General features: G+C 64.7%; 1 protein-coding gene across 2 annotated transcripts; it reads right to left on the reverse strand.

The window, feature by feature from the left end:
- Nucleotides 1-12,751: 12,751 nt before the first annotated feature.
- Nucleotides 12,752-20,959, reverse strand: DTX3 (deltex E3 ubiquitin ligase 3). 2 transcript variants are annotated; one of them, XM_077788619.1, is made up of 5 exons: nt 20,914-20,959; nt 19,813-19,869; nt 16,102-16,739; nt 13,682-13,899; nt 12,752-12,865 (listed from the first exon to the last, which is right to left on the reverse strand). In XM_077788619.1, the coding sequence occupies exons 2-5, from the start codon at nt 19,823-19,825 to the stop codon at nt 12,790-12,792; spliced, it is 945 nt and encodes a 314-aa protein (XP_077644745.1). In that variant the 5' UTR covers nt 19,826-19,869; nt 20,914-20,959; the 3' UTR covers nt 12,752-12,789. The 2 variants fall into 2 exon arrangements, with proteins under 2 accessions (XP_077644745.1, XP_077644746.1); XM_077788620.1 differs by lacking the exon at nt 20,914-20,959 and having other exon boundaries at nt 19,813-19,880.
- Nucleotides 20,960-21,877: the final 918 nt, after the last annotated feature.

A 21,877-nucleotide genomic window follows, 5' to 3' on the forward strand; every position in this document is an offset into this window, starting at 1 on the left:
GTGCCCAGCCCTGGCTGCACGCCGGATTCCTTATCCCAGGCTTGGCACTCGGCCTTTTCACCATCCCTCATCCCAAACCTGGCATTCACCCTTCACACCACCCACACCATCCCTCACCCCAAACCTGGCACTCACCTTTTACACCACCCACACCATCCCTCATCCCAAACCTGGCACTCACCCTTTACACCACCCACACCATTCTCTATCCCAAACCTGGCACTCACCCTTCACACCACCCACACCATCCCTCATCCCAAACCTGGCACTCACCCTTCACACCACCCACACCATTCTCTATCCCAAACTTTGCACTGATCCTTTATTTTACACCATCCTCACCATTCCTTATCCCACACCTTCCACTGATCCTTTATTCTGTCCCATCCACACCACTCCTCATCCCAAACTTTGGGCTGATCCTTTATTCTGTCCCACCCACACCATTCCTTACCCACACCTTCCACTCACATTTTACACCATCCACACCACTCCTCATCCCAAACTTTGCATTCATCCTTTATTCCATCCCACCCACACCACTCCTTACCCACACCTTCTACTCACATTTTACACCATCCACACCATCCCTTATCCCAAACTTTGCGTTCATCCTTTATTTTACACCACCCACACCATTCCTCATCCCAAACTTTGCACTGATCCTTTGTTCCATCCCACCCACACCACTCCTTACCCACACCTTCCACTCACATTTTACACCATCCACAGCATCCCTTATCCCAAACTTTGCGTTCATCCTTTATTTTACACCATCCACACCATTCCTCATCCCAAACTTTGTGTTGATCCCTTATTCCATCCCACCCACACCATTCCTCATCCCAAACTTTGTGTTGATCCCTTATTCCATCCCACCCACACCATTCCTCATCCCAAACTTTGCACTGATCCTTTGTTCCATCCCACCCACACCATTCCTTACCCACACCTTCCACTCACGCTGTATTTGATGCCCCCACGCCGCTGCTCTGCTGGCCGGGGCTGGGCCCAGCTCGTTCCTGGCCCCGCGGGGACCCGCTTCCCTCGGCAGCCCCGGGGGCTGGCACCGGGCAGGGCAGCGCCAGCCTCGGCTCTTCCCTGCCCGGCGACCTTCCGTGGCCACGGATCCGATGGCTGAAGGTGCCAGTTGGCTTTTGGGGTGGTTTGTAGCACCCATTGCACCGCTGAGGGTCCCAGGTTTGTTTTGGGGGTGCTTTTTAGCACCCATTGCACCGCTGAGGGTCCCAGGTTTGTTTTGGGGGTGCTTTTTAGCACCCATTGCACCGCTGAGGGTCCCAGGTTTGTTTTTGGGGTGCTTTTTAGCACCCATTGCACCACTGAGGGTCCCAGGTTTGTTTTTGGGACGGTTTTTAGCACCCATTGCACCACTGAGGGTCCCAGGTTTGTTTTGGGGGTGCTTTTTAGCACCCATTGCACCGCTGAGGGTCCCAGGTTTGTTTTTGGGGTGCTTTTTAGCACCCATTGCACCGCTGAGGGTCCCAGGTTTGTTTTTGGGGTGCTTTTTAGCACCCATTGCACCGCTGAGGGTCCCAGGTTTGTTTTTGGGGTGCTTTTTAGCACCCATTGCACCGCTGAGGGTCCCAGGTTTGTTTTTGGGGTGCTTTTTAGCACCCATTGCACCACTGAGGGTCCCAGGTTTGTTTTGGGGGTGGTTTTTAGCACCCATTGCACCGCTGAGGGTCCCAGGTTTGTTTTGGGGGTGGTTTGTAGCACCCATTGCACCGCTGAGGGTCCCAGGTTTGTTTTGGGGGTGGTTTTTAGCACCCATTGCACCGCTGAGGGTCCCAGGTTTGTTGTTGGGGTGGTTTGTAGCACCCATTGCACCGCTGAGGGTCCCAGGTTTGTTGTTGGGGTGGTTTGTAGCACCCATTGCACCCCCAGCATCCCAGGGCTGCAGCCTGGCAGGGAATGTGGCACCCCCACCCCATCCCGAGCTCCCTGGCCCAGGTGCCCACGAGCCCCTGGTGAGCTGTGCCACTGTGCCACTGCTCTGCCAGCTCTGCCCGCTCAGGGGGGGTTTGTTTCTGCAGGCAGGTGAGGCACGGCTCCATCTCCAGCCACCCTCGGCTGCCTCCTGGCACTGCCAGCTCCTGGTGCCACCATCTCCTGGCACTGCCAGCTCCTGGCGCTGCCAGCTCCTGGCACTGCCAGCTCCTGGCGCTGCCAGCTCCTGGCACTGCCAGCTCCTGGCACTGCTCCTGGCACTCCCAGCTCCTGGTGCCACCATCTCCTGGCACTCCCATCTCCTGGCACTGCCAGCTCCTGGCACTCCCAGCTCCTGGTGCCACCATCTCCTGGCACTGCTCCTGGCACTCCCATCTCCTGGCACTCCCAGCTCCTGGCACTGCCAGCTCCTGGTGCCACCATCTCCTGGCACTCCCATCTCCTGGCACTCCCAGCTCCTGGTGCCACCATCTCCTGGCACTGCTCCTGGCACTCCCAGCTCCTGGCGCTGCCAGCTCCTGGCACTGCCAGCTCCTGGCACTGCTCCTGGCACTCCCAGCTCCTGGCACTGCTCCTGGCACTCCCAGCTCCTGGCACTCCCAGCTCCTGGCACTCCCATCTCCTGGCACTGCCAGCTCCTGGCACTCCCAGCTCCTGGCACTGCCAGCTCCTGGCACTGCTCCTGGCACTCCCAGCTCCTGGTGCCACCATCTCCTGGCGCTGCCAGCTCCTGGCACTGCCAGCTCCTGGCGCTGCCAGCTCCTGGCACTGCCAGCTCCTGGCACTGCTCCTGGCGCTCCCATCTCCTGGCACTCCCAGCTCCTGGCGCTCCCAGCTCCTGGCACTGCTCCTGGCACTCCCAGCTCCTGGCGCTCCCAGCTCCTGGCACTGCTCCTGGCACTGCCAGCTCCTGGCGCTGCCAGCTCCTGGCTCTCCCAGCTCCTGGCACTCCCAGCTCCTGGCACTCCCAGCTCCTGGCACTGCCAGCTCCTGGCGCTGCCAGCTCCTGGCTCTCCCAGCTCCTGGCACTGCTCCTGGCACTCCCAGCTCCTGGCACTGCCAGCTCCTGGCGCTGGCCCCGCTGCCTTTGGGGGCTGTGATGCCACCGAGCTGCCAGCCCCACCCTGAAACAGCGATCCCTGTCCCCGGGGCACCGGGGCTTCGCCGCGGCCAGTGGCAGCTCACGTTTCCCGGGCAGCGTCCATGAATTCCACCCTCCCTCGCGGCCCCTCAGGGTGGCATTTCTGCCCCCTGACCTGAGGCATCCTGGGCACGCCAGGCTGGCAGGGCCTGTCCCCTGTGCTGCCCGGATGTACCTGGCAGCGATCCTGGCAGCCCCAGGTGGTTGTGCCGCTCCTCAGCGTGGCTCTCGGGCACGCCATGGTTCTCCTGCTCGGCTCCTCCGCCCGGGCAGCGATGCCCTGCCACCGCTGGGCAGCCCAGAGGAGTTCGTCTGGTTTGGAAAGCCAGGGAGGCAGGAGAGAGAGGCAGGAGCCTCCCCTGAAAGGGAAAATGTAAACCCCTCCTGAATTGTTATAAATTTGAAATGGAGGGGCTGTCAGGCAGAGATATGGGAGCAGGAATAACAGTTCTTTATTAGGGAGGAAAATAAAAATAAAATTTAGAAAACAGCAATAGAAAACAGCCCTGCCAGAGTCAGAGCAGCCCCGGCCCCTGTGGGTCAGGGAGGGGCTCAGCCCCATCCCAGGGGGGCTCAGCCCCATCCCAGGGGGGCTCAGCCCCATCCCAGGGGGCTCAGCCCCATCCCAGGGGGGCTCAGCCCCATCCCAGGGGGGCTCAGCCCCATCCCAGGGGGGTTCAGCCCCATCCCAGGGGGGCTCAGCCCCATCCCAGGGGGGCTCAGCCCCATCCCAGGGGGCTCAGCCCCATCCCAGGGGGGCTCAGCCCCATCCCAGGGGGGCTCAGCCCCATCCCAGGGGGGCTCAGCCCCATCCCAGGGGGGCTCAGCCCCATCCCAGGGGGGCTCAGCCCCATCCCAGGGGGCTCAGCCCCATCCCAGGGGGGTTCAGCCCCATCCCAGGGGGGCTCAGCCCCATCCCAGGGGGGTTCAGCCCCATCCCAGGGGGGCTCAGCCCCATCCCAGGGGGGTTCAGCCCCATCCCAGGGGGGCTCAGCCCTCCTGCAGTGCCAGCTGTGCTTCTGCTGGAGCAGATCCTGCACAAGGGGGAGTTTTCCTTGGAGCTCCAGGGCTGGGGGAGATGGGCCTGGGCTCCTCTGGGAATGCAGTGGGGAAGAAATCTGGGGTTTTTTTTTAATTTAGTGGGAAAAAAGCTGGGTTTTTATGGAATTTAGTGGGTTAAGGCTGTCTGTTGCTCCAAATCTCGGATTATATCCAAGTAGGAATTCTCGGCTCCTCCCCTGGGCGGAGCAGCTCCCAGTGGGATGATGGAATTTTCTCAGCCATGCAGGGACACTCAGTGGCCATGAACAGAAGATAATTAATGATTAATGGCCCATGAACAGAAGATAATTAATGATTAATGGCCCACATACAGAAGATAATGAATAATCAATGTCCCATGAACAGAAGATAATTAACGATTAATGGCCCATAAACAGCAGAGATCTCCTGGAGATGAGGGAGGATTGGTTGTGGAAGAGATAAAGAAAAACTGCCCCATGAGCAGATGATAACTGCCCCACCTCTGACAGATGAATGCACGCCCAGCTGAACCCGCGGCGCTTCTGGGAACTCCAGCTGCAGGTGCCAGTGCCTCCAGGCCTCTGTGCCACGCAGGTGGAACCACAGGTGACCTCTGGGCTGTCGCCGTCCCCTCTCTCCAGCTGCTCCCAGTGGCACAGACTGGTCCCTGCTGGTGGCACTGGGGACATTTCCCCGTGATTGTGCCCAAGGTTGGGACCGTGCTCCCACAGCCGAGGTCGGGGGCAGGACGGGTGGTGTCCGTGGTGCCCAGGTCAGGGACTCACCTGAGGCTCTGCTTGTTCCGCTGCTTCCCTTGGCATCACTGCCAGGGAGCTGGGGCACGGCGACAGCGCTGCGGAGAAATCCCGGAGAAATTCCGGAGAAATTCCAGAGCCTGGATCCTGAGCTCCATCCATGGAACTGCTCCAGGGAAACTTCCAGAGAAATTCCAGAGCCTGGGTCGTGCTGGGCTCCTCCCAGGGAACTGCTCCAGAGTAATTCCAGAGAAATTCCAGAGCCTGGATCCTGAGCTCCACCCAGGAACTGCTCCAGGGAAGCTTCCAGAGAAATTCCAGAGCCTGGATCGTGCTGGGCTCCTCCCAGGGAATTGCTCCAGAGAAATTCCAGAGTCTGGATTGTGCACTGGGCTCCACCCAAGGAACTGCTCCATAGAAATTTCCAGAGCAGCTTCCAGAGCCTGGATCCTGAGCTCCATCCATGGAACTGCTCCAGGGAAACTTCCAGAGAAATTCCAGAGCCTGGGTCGTGCTGGGCTCCTCCCAGGGAATTGCTCCAGAGAAATTCCAGAGCCTGGGTCGCGCTGGGCTCCTCCCAAGGAATTGCTCCAGAGAAATTCCAGAGCCTGGGTCGCGCTGGGCTCCACCCAAGGAATTGCTCCAGAGAAATTCCAGAGCCTGGGTCGCGCTGGGCTCCTCTCAAGGAATTGCTCCAGAGAAATTCCAGAGCCTGGGTCGCGCTGGGCTCCACCCAAGGAATTGCTCCAGAGAAATTCCAGAGCCTGGGTCGCGCTGGGCTCCTCCCAAGGAATTGCTCCAGAGAAATTCCAGAGCCTGGGTCGCGCTGGACTCCTCCCAGCCCTGCGGGAGCCGCTCGCTGCGGTTCCCCGTGGATTCCCTCCAGCCCAGCCGGTCCCCCAGGTGCTGGGCTCCTTCCTCCGCGCTGCTGCAGCTCCCGGGGTCGCTCTCGGGCAACCCTTGAGGGAGCTCCAGGAGTCTCCTGCGGGGGCTGGGGTCTCTGTCCTCCTCCCAGCCCCTGGCAGTGCCCACAGCCCGGGACAGGATCCCAGCTCCTCGGCTTCCCTCTGCCCAGCTCCACATCCACGACCGAAAGCTTTTCCTGGTCCCACGGGACTCCTGGGAACAGGGATCGGGGGAATTCTGCCTCTTCCTTGGCTTGGGGGGCTCTGCTTCCTCTCCATCCCTCGCTGAGTGAACCGCTCTGGTCTGGGGTTTCTTCTGCTGGTCCCGTCACCACAGCAGGCCCAGCACGCTGCAGGAGCTGCTGACACTGCTCTGGTCTGGGGTTTCTTCTGCTGGTCCCATCACCACAGCAGGCCCAGCACGCTGCAGGAGCTGCTGACACTGCAACTTCCCCTCACAGATTTTATCCCATTCTCACTGCAGTTCTTCAGGGCTGAACTTCCAACCCACTGCAGCAGAGCCTCTCCCCAAATCCTGCCCTGTTTCCTCCCACATCCCACACTGCCCCACCCCTATAGCTCCATATCCCCTATAGCTCATCCATATCCCCTATAGATCCCCATATCCCCTATAGCTCCATATCCCCTATAGCTCCATATCCCCTATAGCCCATCCATATCCCCTGTAGATCCCCATATCCCCTATAGCTCCATATCCCCTATAGCTCCATATCCCCTATAGATCCCCATATCCCCTATAGCTCCATATCCCCTATAGATCCCCATATCCCCTATAGCCCATCCATATCCCCTATAGATCTCCATATCCCCTATAGCTCCATATCCCCTATAGCTCCATATCCCCTATAGCCCATCCATATCCCCTATAGATCCCCATATCCCCTATAGATCTCCATATCCCCTATAGCCCATCCATATCCCCTATAGATCCCCATATCCCCTATAGATCCCCATATCCCCTATAGATCCCCATATCCCCTATAGCTCCATATCCCCTATAGATCCCCATATCCCCTATAGCTCCATATCCCCTATAGCTCCATATCCCCTATAGCCCATCCATATCCCCTATAGCCCATCCATATCCCCTATAGCTCCATATCCCCTATAGCCCATCCATATCCCCTATAGCCCATCCATATCCCCTATAGCTCATCCATATCCCCTATAGATCCCCATATCCCCTATAGCTCCATATCCCCTATAGCCCATCCATATCCCCTATAGCCCATCCGTATCCCCTATAACCCCCCATATCCCCTATAGATCTCCATATCCCCTATAGCTCCATATCCCCTATAGCCCATCCATATCCCCTATAGATCCCCATATCCCCTATAGCTCCATATCCCCTATAGATCTCCATATCCCCTATAGCTCCATATCCCCTATAGCTCCATATCCCCTATAGCCCATCCATATCCCCTATAGATCCCCATATCCCCTATAGCTCCATATCCCCTATAGCCCATCCATATCCCCTATAACCCCCCATATCCCCTATAGCTCCATATCCTCTATAATCGCCCACATGCCCTATAACCCCCTGATAACCCCCATAGTCCCCCTATATCCCCTATAGATCCCCATATCCCCTGTAGATCCCCATATCCCCTATAGCTCCATATCCTCTATAATCGCCCACATGCCCTATAACCCCCCGATAACCCCTATAGATCCCCATATCCCCTATAGATCCCCATATCCCCTATAGATCCCCATATCCCCTATAGCCCCCCGTGAAAAATGCAGATTTTATGGTTGGCTTTTCACAAACATTCCAATGAATGCTGTATGTGTGATGTTACGAAGGTTTTGCTGTATCAATCCTCTTAAGTGGTGTGTTAAATGTAATTTTAGGCTCTAACACAATGTCGAAATAGAAACTCTGCGGTGTGAGATACTTCTTAACAAGCTCAAGGAGGAGATGAGAAAATCAAGAAGTTCTCCAGACAGAGATAACAGCGACGGGCACAAGGGGCACATGAAGAGCTCCAGCCTCCTTATCAGAAAACACAAACATTCTTCCACCTCCTCTCGTCTTCGTGGAGCCACCAGGATTCAGGGGTAGAAGTTGACAAAAACCAGAAAAGTTCCTAATTGGCAAGGAATTTATGCACCATGTATGAGATAGATGAATATGCAACAGGCTGCTGCTTTTAGGGTTATTCCTTTGTTCCCAAGGCGTGGCTTTGGCAGCTCAGTGCCCAAAAACATCCGTAATTCTTTGCTTTTTATGGTCCTAACTCTACTTTTTTTTTACTCTAATTGTATTACTATTTTTATAACCATTCTATTATTATTAAACTTTTAAAATTTCTAAAAACTAGTGATTGGCGTTTTTCATACCCCCCATATCCCCTATAACCCCCCATATCCCCTACAGCCCCCCATATCCCCTCCAGCCCCCCATATCCCCTATAGCCCCCCATCCCCTATAGCCCCCCATATCCCCTCCAGCCCCCCATATCCCCTATAGCCCCCCATCCCCTATAGCCCCCATCCCCTATAGCCCCATATCCCCTATAACCCCCATATCCCCTATAACCCCCATATCCCCTATAGCCCCATATCCCCTGTACCCCCCCCATATCCCCTCCAGCCCCCCATCCCCTCCAGCCCCCCATATCCCCTATAGCCCCCCCATATCCCCTCCAGCCCCCCATATCCCCTATAGCCCCCCCATATCCCCTCCAGCCCCCCATATCCCCTATAGCCCCCCCATATCCCCTCCAGCCCCCCATATCCCCTATAGCTCCCCCATATCCCCTCCAGCCCCCCATATCCCCTATAACCCCCATATCCCCTATAGCCCCCCCATATCCCCTATAACCCCCCATATCCCCTATAACCCCCATATCCCCTATAACCCCCCATATCCCCTATAACCCCCATATCCCCTATAGCTCCCCCATATCCCCTCCAGCCCCCCATATCCCCTATAACCCCCATATCCCCTATAACCCCCATATCCCCTGTACCCCCCCCATATCCCCTCCAGCCCCCCATCCCCTCCAGCCCCAGCCCGGCCCCGCTGGAACGGAGCCCTGGTGGGCCGGGAGCTCCTGGCCCGGCAGGGAACGGAAAGGTTGTCCCGGTTTTGTCCCGGTTTTGTCCCGGTTTTGTCCCGGTTTTGTCCCGTTTTGTCCCGGTTTTGTCCCGGTTTTGTCCGGTTTTGTCCCGTTTTGTCCCGGTTTTGTCCCGGTTTTGTCCCGGTTTTGTCCCGTTTTGTCCCGGTTTTGTCCCGGTTTTGTCCCGGTTTTGTCCCGGTTTTGTCCCGTTTTGTCCCGGTTTTGTCCCGGTTTGTCCCGGTTTGTCCCGGTTTTGGGAAGGGCGGGAGGAGGATCCTGGCCCCGCTCAGGGAGGGACCCTCGGGGAGCCGCGAGGGGATTTGGGATCCCGGCTCGGCCCCGAGGGAGGGACCCCGGCAGGACACGGGCGGGGACAGCGGTGACACTGCCGGGAAACCTTCGGGAAAAACAGCCGACATCCCAGCCGGGAGAGGGAAACTGGGGAAACTGGGGAAACTGGGGAAACTGGGAGAGGGAAACTGGGGAAACTGGGAGAGGGAAACTGGGGAAACTGGGGAGAGGGAAACTGGGAGAGGGAAACTGGGGAAACTGAGAGAGGGAGACTGGGGAAACTGGGAGAGGGAAACTGGGAGAGGGAAACTGGGGAAACTGGGGAAACTGGGGAAACTGGGGAAACTGGGGAAACTGGGAGAGGGAAACTGGGAGAGGGAAACTGGGGAGAGGGAAACTGGGGAAACTGGGAGAGGGAAACTGGGGAGAGGGACACTGGGGAAACTGGGGAGAGGGAAACTGGGGAAACTGGGAGAGGGAAACTGGGAGAGGGAAACTGGGGAAACTGGGGAGAGGGAAACTGGGAGAGGGAAACTGGGGAGAGGGACACTGGGGAAACTGGGAGAGGGAAACGGGAAACTGGGGAGAGGGAAACGGGAAACTGGGGAGAGGGACACTGGGGAAACTGGGAGAGGGAAACGGGAAACTGGGGAGAGGGACACTGGGGAGAGGGACACTGGGGAAACTGGGGAGAGGGAAACTGGGAGAGGGAAACTGGGGAAACTGGGGAGAGGGACACTGGGGAGAGGGACACGGGGCTGCTCTGGGGTGGGTGTGGAATTGGCAGCACAGCCGCAGCCAGGGCCGTGGGCAGGGGCTCGGAGCCCCAGTGCCCAGCGGTGCCCAGCAGTGCCCAGCGGTGCCCAGCGGTGCCAGCGGTGCCAGCGGTGCCCAGCAGTGCCCAGCGGTGCCCAGCGGTGCCCAGCGGTGCCAGCGGTGCCCAGCAGTGCCCAGCGGTTCCAGCGGTGCCCAGCGGTGCCAGCGGTGCCAGCGGTGCCCAGCAGTGCCCAGCGGTGCCAGCGGTGCCCAGCAGTGCCCAGCGGTGCCCAGCGGTGCCCAGCGGTGCCAGCGGTGCCCAGCAGTGCCCAGCGGTTCCAGCGGTGCCCAGCGGTGCCAGCGGTGCCAGCGGTGCCCGCGGGGTCCCCACTGGCACCGGTGTCACTGAACGTTCGTGCCCCTCCATGCGCGACACGGGCAGGGGCACCGAGGGCACCTGGAGAGGTGACACGGAGCTGAGGGTCGGGGACAGCCCGAGGGAGCCGGGCAGCGGCCTGGGGGGATCTGCTGAGGTTTCACAAGCCCGAGGGCAGGAGCTGGGTCAGGGCGACCCCCGGATGGAGCAGCCCTGGGAGAAGGAGCTGGGGGTGCCGGGGGCTGAGAGCTGGGCAGGACCCAGAGACCCCCGAGCTGGGCTGAGCCCAGCGTGGGCAGAGGGAGGGCGGCTCTGCCCTCTGCCCCTGTGCCCAGGTGAGACCCCACCTGCAGAGCTGCTCCAGCCCTGGGCCCGCACAGGGACACGAGGAGCTGCTGGAGAGAGCCCCGAGGAGCCTCGGAGCTGCTGCAGGGCTGGAGCCCCTCTGGAGCCGGGCTGGGAGAGCTGGGGGGGCTCACCTCACTGCAGGGAGAGCTCAGAGCCCCGCCAGGGCCTGAAGGGGCTCCAGGAGAGCTGGGGAGGGAGCGGGGACAAGGATGGAGGGACGGGAGCCAGGGAATGGATTGCTGGTGCCAGGGGCAGGGATGGATGGAGACGGGGCAGGAATTCCTCCCGTCAGGGTGGGCAGGGGCTGGGATGGATTTCCCAGGGCAGCTGGGGCGGCCCCTGGGTCCCTGCAGTGCCCAGGGCCAGGCTGGACGGGGCTGGAGCAGCCTGGGACTGGGAGGTGCCCCTGGCATGGGAGGGGTGGGATGGGATGGGATGGGATGGGATGGGATGGGATGGGATGGGATGGGATGGGATGGGATGGGATGGGGTGGGATGGGATGGGATGGGATGGGATGGGATGGGATGGGATGGGATGGATGGGATGGGATGGGGTGGGATGGGATGGGGTGGGATGGGGTGGGGTGGGATGGGATGGGATGGGGTGGGGTGGGCTTTAGGGTCCCTCCTGACCCAGCCCACCCCAAAATCCCCGTGACCGCAGGGCCCAGCCCAGTCCCCACGCCCCAAAATCTCAACGTTTTCATCCCCATTTCCCAGACCAGTGTCCCAGCCTGGACTCTCACCCGACTGGGCCCAGCTCAGGTCCCAGCCCAGTGCCCCCATCAGAGATGGGGGACCCCAGCCCAGCCCATCCCAGCCCCCCATGGCTCATCCCAGCATCCCACGGCCCATCCCAGTGTCCCATGGCTCATCCCAGCATCCCACGGCCCATCCCAGTGTCCCATGGCCCATCCCAGTGTCCCATGGCCCATCCCAGTGTCCCACGGCCCATCCCAGTGTCCCATTGCCCATCCCAGCCCCCCATGGCCCATCCCAGTGTCCCACGGCCCATCCCAGCCCCCCATGGCCCATCCCAGTGTCCCATGGCCCATTCCAGTGTCCCATTGCCCATCCCAGCCCCCCATGGCCCATCCCAGTGTCCCATTGCCCATCCCAGTGTCCCATTGCCCATCCCAGTGTCCCATTGCCCATCCCAGTGTCCCATGGCCCATCCCAGTGTCCCACGGCCCACCCCAGTGTCCCATGGCCCATCCCAGTGTCCCACGGCCCACCCCAGTGTCCCATTGCCCATCCCAGTGTCCCACGGCCCACCCCAGTGTCCCACGGCCCACCCCAGTGTCCCACGGCCCACCCCAGCCCCCCATGGCCCATCCCAGTGTCCCACGGCCCATCCCAGTGTCCCATTGCCCATCCCAGCCCCCCACGGCCCACCCCAGTGTCCCACGGCCCACCCCAGTGTCCCATCCCCAAAGTCCCACCCAAAGTCCCAGACTCACAGCCCAGGTCACTGTGCCCTCCTGCTGCCCCGTGCCCTGTCCCCAGCCCGAAGTTTCCATCCTGCTGTCCCATTCCGATGGCCCCACGTCCATCCCGATGTCCTCATCCCACACCCCATCTCCGTGGCCCATCCCCAAATCCCCCAAATCCCCCAAATCCCGTCTCCTGTCCCCAGCCCTGTCCCCCCATGCAGAACTGCCCCCGTGACCCCCGGAGCTCCTGGTGCCCCCCAGCACCCCCCAATCCATTGCATATTTTTATTGGATCAAAGTTACAGACCTGGGGGGGAAATAAAAAATAAATAACCCCCCCCCCGAGGGTGGGACCCCGCGGGGCTCGGGGGGCAGGGACCCCCCGTCTGTCCGGGGCTCAGGGCTATGTACAGGGGTCCGTCTGTCCGTGCCGCGGGGGCTGCGTGGCACCAGCCCCCCCCCTCCTCGAGCCCCCCACTGCCAGCCGGGGGGCTGGGGACCCCCTGCTCTGGGGTGTGGGGGGATCCCCCCACGGGGGTCCCACCGAACGGGGGATCCCTCTGCCCAGGGGGGTGCTCCTCCCGCCCCGGGGGTCCCCTCGCCTGGGGGATCCCCCTTGCCGGGGGTCCCGCGGGGGTCCTTGCTGCCCGGGGTGATCCTGGGGGGGGGTCCCGGTGCATGGGGGGACCCCCTGGCCCCCCTCAGTCCTCGGTGATGCCCTTGGCCCGCAGCTCCTCCTGCACCCGGGCCAGGTACGTGGGGTCGGGGTACCCGAACCTGGGGGCAGAGGGGGCAGCGGGTCAGGCCGTGCCCCCGCCAGGGGCTCCCCTCGGGCATCGTCCTGCCCCAGCCCCGCTGCCCCCGTGCCCCCAGTGCCCCCAGTGCCCCCGGACCCCCACAGCTGGTGCTGGATGTGGCGGATGTCGCTCCCCAACCCCTCAGGTGCCCCCCCAGGTGCCCCCCAGCGCCCCTGGACCCCCAGATGCCCCCAGAGCTAGTGCTGGATGTGGCGGATGTCGCTCCGCTACCCCTCAGGTGCCCCCCCATGTCCATGGGTGCCCATCAGCCCCCCAGGTGCCCCCCAGCACCCCCCAAATGCCCCCCGGTGCCCCCCAGTGCCCCCAGGTTTCCCCCCAGGTGTCCCCCAGTGCCTCCGGTGCCCACCAGGTGCCCCCCCAGTGCCCCAGGTACCCCCCAAGTGCCCTCCCAGAGCCCCCTGGTGCCCCCCAAGTACCCCCCGGTGCCCCCAGGTTCCCCCCCACTGCCCCCCAGTGCCCCCCAGGTGCCCCCAGCACCCCCCAGGTGCCCCCCGGTACCCCCCCAGGTGCCCCCAGCACTCCCCAGTGCCCCCCGGTACCTCCCCAGTGCCCCCCCAGTACCCCCCACGTGCTCCCCAGCACCCCCCAGTGCCCCCCGGTACCCCCCCAGTGCCCCCCCAGTACCCCCCACGTGCCCCCAAGTGCCCCCAGCACTCCCCAGTGCCCCCCGGTACCCCCCAGGTGCCCCCGGCACCCCCCAGGTGCCCCCGGTACCCCCCCAGTGCCCCCCGGTACGCCCCCAGTGCCCCCCGGTGCCCCCCGGTGCCCCCCGCACAGCTGGGGCCCGCCGGTGCAGTTGGTCTTGTGGTGGATGTCGTTCCAGGTGATGACGTTGGCACGGCCGGTGGTCAGCGAGGTGCCCACGGTGAAGGTGAGGCGCTGGGCGAAGGCCTTGCGGAACAGCGCCAGCACCTTGTTCCCCTCGGGGCAGTCGGGCAGGTACGCCACGCGCGTGGTGCCCGGGTACCGCACGCCCGGGTTGGGGTGCTCCACCTGCACGGGCGGGCACAGGTGAGGGGCAGCAATGGGCACAGGTAAGGGGCAGTGATGGGCACAGGTAAGGGGGCAGTGATGGGCACAGGTAAGGGGCAGTGATGGGCACAGGTAAGGGGGCAGGGACAGGGCACAGGTAAGGGGCAGTGATGGGCACAGGTAAGGGGCAGCAATGGGCACAGGTAAGGGGGCAGCAATGGGCACAGGTAAGGGGGCAGGGATGGGCACAGGTAAGGGGGCAGGGATGGGCACAGGTAAGGGGGCAGCGATGAGCACAGGTAAGGGGAGCAGGGATGGGCACAGGTGAGGGGGCAGCAATGGGCACAGGTAAGGGGCCAGAGATGGGCACAGGTAAGGGGGCAGGGATGGGCACAGGTAAGGGGGCAGGGACAGGGGCAGTGCCAGGGGCAGTGCCAGGGGCAGTGCCAGGGTCTGTTTGCTCCCGGGGCGCTGCAGCCCCAGGCTCAGGTAGGGGCACAGGTACGGGCCAGGAGGGACGGGGAGCACACAGGTACGGGGCAGGTGGCACTGCCCGCGTGGTGCCCAGGCAGCACAGCTGGGTCTGGGGGCTCCACCTGCACGGGGCATGGAGGGGACACACGGCAGGGAAGGGTGGGGCAAGGGACAGGGGGACAGAGGGACAGAGGGACAGGGGACAGGGGGACAGAGGGACAGAGGGACAGGGGGACAGAGGGGACAGAGGGACAGGGGACAGGAGGACAGGGGACAGAGGGACAGAGGGACAGAGGGACAGAGGGGACAGAGAGACAGGGGACAGGAGGACAGGGGACAGAGGGACAGAGGGACAGAGGGGACAGGGGGACAATGGGACAATGGGACAGAGGGACAGGGGACAGAGGGGACAGAGGGGACAGAGGGACAGGGGACAGGAGGACAGGGGACAGAGGGACAGAGGGGACAGAGGGACAGGGGACAGGGGGACAGGGGACAGGGGACAGGGGACAGGGGACAGGGAAACGGGCTGGGGATTCTTCACCTGCCCGGGGGGGTCAGGGGCGAGGGACGGGGGGACGGAGGGATGGGAGGGACGGGGATCAGGACTGGGGACACCCAGCAGAGTTTGGGGCACCCAGGGGTGTTAGGGACACAGGGGCATTTGGGGACACCAGGAGTGCCAGCAACACCCAAAAGGATTTGGGAACAGCCAGGGACACCTGCCAGGATGTGTGGGCAGCCCAGGGATGCTGGGCACACCCAGCAGGGTTTGGGGGCACCCAGGGGCATGGGGGGCACAGAGCTGGGTCAGGGGTGTTTGGGGACACCCAGGGCCGTCCATCAGGACTTGAGGGTGCTGGGGACACAGCAGCATGCCAGGCCACCCAACAGGATTTGGGGACACCCAGGGGTGCCAGCGCCACAGACAGGTGCACTCATCAGGACTTGGGGGCACCCAAGGGTGCTGGGGACACAGAGTGGACTAGGAGCATTTGGGGCAACCAGGGGCACTGAGGGCACAGGACTGGGCTGGGGCACCCATCAGGGTTTTGGAGCACCCAGGGATGCCAGGGACACTCAGCAGGATTTGGGGACACCCAGGGGCACTGGGGGCACCGAGCTGAACCTGGGGCATTGGGGGCACGGGGCTGAATCTGGGGCACTGGGGGCACCATCGGGGCATTGGGGGCACGGGGCTGAACCTGGGGCACTGGGGGCACCATCGGGGCATTGGGGGCACGGGGCTGAACCTGGGGCACTGGGGGCACCATCGGGGCATTGGGGGCACGGGGCTGAACCTGGGGCGCTGGGGGTACCATCGGGGCAACCAGGGGCACCAAGCTGAACCTGGGGCACTGGGGGCACCATCGGGGCATTGGGGGCACAGGGCTGAACCTGGGGCACTGGGGGCACCATCGGGGCGCTGGGGGCACCAAGCTGAACCTGGGGCATTGGTGGCACCATTGGGGCATTGGGGGCACGGGGCTGAACCTGGGGCGCTGGGGGCACCATCGGGGCGCTGGGGGCACGGGGCTGAACCTGGGGCACTGGGGGCACCAAGCTGAACCTGGGGCATTGGGGGCACCATTGGGGCGCTGGGGGCACGGGGCTGAACCTGGGGCGCTGGGGGCACCATCGGGGCGCTGGGGGCACGGGGGCTGGCCCAGGGCCACCCAGGGGATTTGGGATCAGCGGGCACGACGGCAGAGCCCTCCCCGGCAGCCGCCCGGCCGTGCCCGCACTCACCCCCTGCACGCCGGGCGGGAAGACGTACTGGATGATGATGGTGCCGAAGGCCTCGTAGCCGGGCAGGGGCAGCGCGGCGTCGCGGCTGACCAGCATGCGGCCGTCGGGGGGCTGGTTGCCCACCAGCTGCCCGTAGAAGCGCCCGCAGACGGGGCAGGCGGAGCGCACCTGCAGCGCCCGGGCGATGCACTCCCCGCAGAAGGAGTGGCGGCAGCGCTCCAGCGTGCGCGGGCCCCGCATCTCGCCCAGGCAGATCGGGCACTGCCGCTCCGGCTCCTCGTCCCGCGCCGCGCCCGGGCAGCCGGCCGCGCCCGCGGGCGGCTCCGGCCGCGCCCCCGGCGGCTCCGCGGGCCGCTGGCCGCGCTTCTTGAGCTCCTTCTCGGTCTCCTTGAGCAGCGCCTTGAGCGCCTTGCGCGCCGGGCAGAGCGCGGCGCCGCCCGGGGGGGTGGCACAGAGCTGCAGCACGTAGAGCTCGGGGGTCTCGCCGTCCACCAGGATCCGCACCCGCGCCTCCTGCGCCAGCAGCGCCAGGCGCGCCGCGCGCTCCCGCGTCACGAACTCCCACACGCGCTTCGGCACCGTCACCCGGCTCTTGGCGGGGCCCCCGCACCCCGACATCCTCGACAGCACGAACGACACTGCGGGCACAGCGCGGGCGCGTCGGGGCGCGGGCGGCGGGCACCGCGAACTGGCACGGGCACCGGGGAACTGGCACGGGCACCGCAGAACTGCCACGGGCACCACGGAACAGCCACGGGCACCAGGGAACTGGCACGGGCACCCCACAACACCCCAGAGCAGCCACGGGCACCCAGAACTGCCACGGGCACCGGGGAACTGCCACGGGCACCCAGAACTGCCACGGGCACCCAGAACTGCCACGGGCACTCCACAACACCCCAGAGCAGCCACGGGCACCGCGGAACTGCCACGGGCACCCAGAACTGCCACGGGCACCCCACAACACCCCAGAACTGCCACGGGCACCCAAAACTGCCACGGGCACCACGGAACTGCCACGGGCACCGGGGAACTGCCACGGGCACCGCGGAACTGGCATGGGCACCCCAGAGCAGCCACAAGCACCATGGAACTGCCACGGGCACCCAGGAACAGGCATGGGCACCCCACAACAGCCCAGGGCAGCCACGGGCACCCCACAACTGCCACGGGCACCGGGGAACTGGCACGGGCACCCAGAACTGCCACGGGCACCCAGCAACACCCCGGAACAGCCACGGGCACCCCAAAACTGCCACGGGCACCCCGCAACTGCCACGGGCACTGAGGAACTGCCATGGGCACTGCAGAACTGGCACGGGTACCCCAGAACTGGCAAGGGCACCCCAAAACACCCACGGGCACCCCAAAACTGCCACCGGCACCCCACAACTGCCACGGGCAGCCCAGAACTGGCACAGGCACCCCACAACTGCCAAGGGCACCCCAAAACACCTGGGAGTGAGAATGGGCACCCCAGAACAGCCATGGGCACCCAAAAACATCCAGGAGCGAGGCACAGGCACCCCACAACAGCCACGGGCACCCCAAAACAGCCACGGGCACCCCACAACAGCCACGGGCACCCCAGAGCAGCCACGGGCACCCCAAAACACCCATGGGCACCCCAAAACATGCATGGACACCCCAAAACAGCCACGGGCACCCCAAAAAACCAATGGGCACCAACCCCAAAACACCCATGGGCACCCCAAAACAGCCACGGGCACCCCAAAACACCAATGGGCACCCCAAAACACCCATGGGCACCCCAAAACACCCATGGGCACCAACCCCAAAACACCCATGGGCACCCCAAAACACCCATGGGCACCCCAAAACACCCATGGGCACCAACCCCAAAACACCCATGGGCACCCCAAAACAGCCACGGACACCCCAAAACACGCATGGACACCCCAAAACAGCCACGGACACCCCAATACACCCATGGGCACCCCAAAACACCCATGGGCACCCCAAAACAGCCACGGACACCCCAAAACAGCCACGGACACCCCAAAACAACCATGGGCACCCCAAAACAGCCACGGACACCCCAAAACACCGGGGCTGGGCACATCCCCAGGGACCAGACCCTGCTGGCACCGTCACCCAACTCCTGGTGGGGCCCCCACACCCCGACACCCTCGACACCGCGGGGACACCCCAAAAGTGCCAGGCTGGGCACCTTGAACCCCAGAGACTGGGCACAGACCCCCTAAACACCCGGGGACACCCCAAATCGTCAGGGGATGGAGATGGACCCCCAAAACCTCCTGAGCCTGGGCCCCACCTGCACCATCACCTGGCGGCCCCACTGCACCCCGACATCCCTGACAGCATGAACGGCCCTGGGGGACCCCAAAACTGCCAGGGACTGGGCACGGGACCCCAAAACTGCCAGGGACTGGGCACAGGACCCCCAAAACTGCCGGGGACTGGGCATGGGACCCCAAAAGTGCCAGGGACTGGGCACAGGACCCCCAAAACTGCCAGGGACTGGGCACGGGACCCCAAAACTGCCGGGGACTGGGCATGGGACCCCAAAAGTGCCAGAGACTGGGCACAGGACCCCCAAAACTGCCGGGGACTGGGCACGGGACCCCAAAACTGCCGGGGACTGGGCATGGGACCCCAAAAGTGCCAGGGACTGGGCACGGGACCCCAAAACTGCCGGGGACTGGGCATGGGACCCAAAAACTGCCAGGGATTGGGGATTGGACCCCAAAACCGCCAGGGACTGGGCATGGGACCCCCAAAACCCCCAGGGACTGGGCACGGGACCCCCAAAACCCCCAGGGACTGGGCATGGGACCCCAAAACCCCCAGGGACTGGACCCCACTGGCACCATCACCTGGTGGCCCCCACACACCCCAACATTCTTGACAGGACAAACCCAGGGGGGACACCCCAAAACCATCAAGGGCTGGCCATGGGGCACTTTGAACCCCAAAATCTGGGCATGGGACCTTCAGAGCCTGGGTACAGAGCCCCAGAATCCTGTGAGACCGGATATGGACCCCAAAAAACTCCCAGAGTCTGAGCATAGGACCCCAAAACTTCTGACACTGGGCATGGACCCTCCCAAACCCCTCTGAGACTGGATATCGACCCCAAAAAAGTCCCAGAGATTGAGCACGGACCCCCAAAACTTCTGACACTGAGGATGGATCCCCCCAAACCCCTCTGAGACTGGGCACGGGCCCCCCAAAACCCCTCTGAGCCAGGGCATGCACCCCCAAACCTGAGTTTGGGCATGGACCCCCAAAATCCTCTGGCACTGGGCACTTCAAGACCCCAGAGCCTGGGGACTGCGGGTCACCCCAAAACCCAGCGAAATCTGAAGGTGAACCCCCCCAAAACCCTGCCAGGCTGCCTGAGCCCGGGCATGGCACCCAGGGGGGCTCCTGAGGGGTCCCAGAGCCCCCTGCCCCCCTGGGGACGCTCACCCCCCCAAGGTGCCACCTCAAGGGTCAAACCTGTCCCCGTGCCCCGAATCTGGGACACCCCGGGGGTGTCACCACACCGTCACCCCCAAGGGTGGGGCCAGGGCTGGGGGTCCCCAGCACCCCTGAACCCGGGGGGGGGTCCCACGGGTGAAGGTGCTCCAAGGGGGTCCCACAGCCCGGGGGGAGGGGGTCCCCAGGGCACGGGGGGGAGGGGGTCACAGGCCGGGGGTCCCCAGAGCGGGGGGTCCCCACACCCACCTGGTGAGCCCATGGGGGACAGGAGCCGAGGCGATCAGCAGAGCCACGAGCCCGGGGCTGGGGGGACACGGGGGGACACGGGGGGTCTCAGATGGGCCCCTCCACCCCCAGACCCAATTGGGGGGGCTCCTCAACCCCTCTGGACCCCCCCCGCACGGCACCCTACAAAAACAACAGCACCACCACCCCCCGTGTCCCCAGGGGACCCCACAGCACCCAGAGGACCCCACAGCACCCAGGGGACCCCGCGGAACCCAGGAGACCCCCGTGACACCCAGGGGACCCCGCGGCACCCAGGGGACCCCCGTGACACCCAGGGGACCCCACGGCACCCAGGGGACCCGGCAGCACCCAGGGGACCCCGCGGCACCCCCAGCCCCCACCAGCCCTTCGGGGGGGCAGCGGCTCCGGGGGTCCCCGGCCCCCCCAGACCCGTTTTCCCCTCGCTGCGAGGTGGGGCCCGCGGACCGGGGGGGATGAACGCGCCGCGGCCCCCGGTGCCCCCCGGTCCCCCCGGTGCCCCCCGGTGACCCCCGGTGACCCCCGGTGACCCCCATCCCCCCGAGGGCTCCACGGGGGACGCGGGGGGGGATGGGCCCGGAATGGGGGGGACAGGCCTGGGGGAGCTGGGGGGTCCCGATGAGGCCCGGGGGGGGCACGGCAGGCCCGGGGGTCCCGGGGGGGGCACGGCAGGCCCGGGGGTCCCGGGGCAGGCCCGGGGGTCCCGGGGGGGGCACGGCAGGCCCGGGGGTCCCGGGGCGGACGGGCGGGCCCGGCGGTGACAGGTCGGGCCCGGGGGTCCCGCGGAGGCCGGGGCAGGCCCGGGGAAGGTCCGGATGAGACCCGAGGGGGAGCCGGTGAGTCCCGATAGGGCCCGGGGGGGTTCGGGGGTCCCGGTAAGGCCCGAGGGGATCGGGCAGGCCCGGGGAGGGGCCCGGGGGTCGCTGCGGTGCAGGCAGGCCCGGGGCGGGGGCGCGGGCAGGGCGAATGGCGGGGCCGAGCCGGGGCGGGGGCGCGGCGGGGAGGCCGGGGGGAGCCGGGGGGAGCCGGGGGGAGCCGGGGTGCCGCTGTCCCGGGTCCCGGTCCCGGTCCCGCACCCACCGGGCCCGGGCGGGCGCAGCATGGCGGGCGCGTCCGGCGGCTCACGTGACCGCGCGGGGCGGGGCCGCCATGGCAACGGGGGGCGGAGCGTTACCATGGCAACGGGGGCGGGGCCGCCATGGCAACGGGGCGGAGAGGGACCGCCATGGCAACCGAGGCGGGGCGTCGTCATGGCAACGGGGGCGGAGCCGCCATTGCAACGGGGGAGCGTCGCCATGGCAACGGGGGCGGGGCCGCCATTGCAACGGGGGCGGAGCATCACCATGGCAACGGGGGCGGGGCGACGCGTCTGGGGGCGTGGCCAGAGCGGCGGGGGCGTGGCCTGCAGCCGGGAACTGGGGGTCCCCGGGAAAGGGGGAGCCGGGGTTGGGGGGCGCAGGGAGAAAGGAAAGGGGGAGCAGGGGTTGGGGGGCGCAGGGAGAGAGGAAAGGGGGAGCAGGGGTTGGGGGGCGCAGGGAGAAAGGAAAGGGGGAGCCGGGGTTGGGGGGCGCAGGGAGAGAGGAAAGGGGGAGCCGGGGTTGGGGGCGCAGGGGGCTCCGAGGGGCACAGGGAACCGGGCAGACGCGGGGCCGGTTCAATAATTTATTTCTCGGTACAGAGCACGGGAAGGAGCCCCACAAACGGGGTTGGGGGGGGACACGACACGCGACACTCCCACAAATGGGGGGCGGGGGTCCCGTCCCGCCCCCCCCGGGGGTCCCACCAGGCCGGGGTCCTCCCCTCCCCTGCCCCCCGGGAGCTGCAAAAAGGGGGGGAGCTGTGGAGCCCCCCAGGTCCCACGCGGAGGGGGGCAGGGAGCGTCCCCCAGCCTCCCTGGGAAGAGGGGTGGGGGCTGCACCCCACCCGGGCAGCCATGACCGGGGGGTCCCTTTCACCCCCCCATGGGGCAAGTAGTGTTTGACCCCCCCCCCAGCTTTGGGAGGGGTCCCAGAGCCCCTTGTGCGGGGGGGGCACCCCAGAGCCC

Source organism: Lonchura striata, chromosome 27, assembly GCF_046129695.1.
Source record: "Lonchura striata isolate bLonStr1 chromosome 27, bLonStr1.mat, whole genome shotgun sequence".
Taxonomy (NCBI): Eukaryota; Metazoa; Chordata; class Aves; order Passeriformes; family Estrildidae; genus Lonchura; species Lonchura striata.

Bases quoted from the DNA above. Each gene is read 5' to 3' on its own strand.
- DTX3 (XM_077788619.1), bottom strand. The intron at 13,900-16,101 runs GTGAGTGCGGGC...CCGCCCGTGCAG, and splicing joins TCCCGCCCGGCGTGCAGGGG to GTGGAGCACCCCAACCCGGG. The intron at 12,866-13,681 runs GTGCGGGGGGCA...CTCTGCCCCCAG, and splicing joins TGCACCGGCGGGCCCCAGCT to GTTCGGGTACCCCGACCCCA.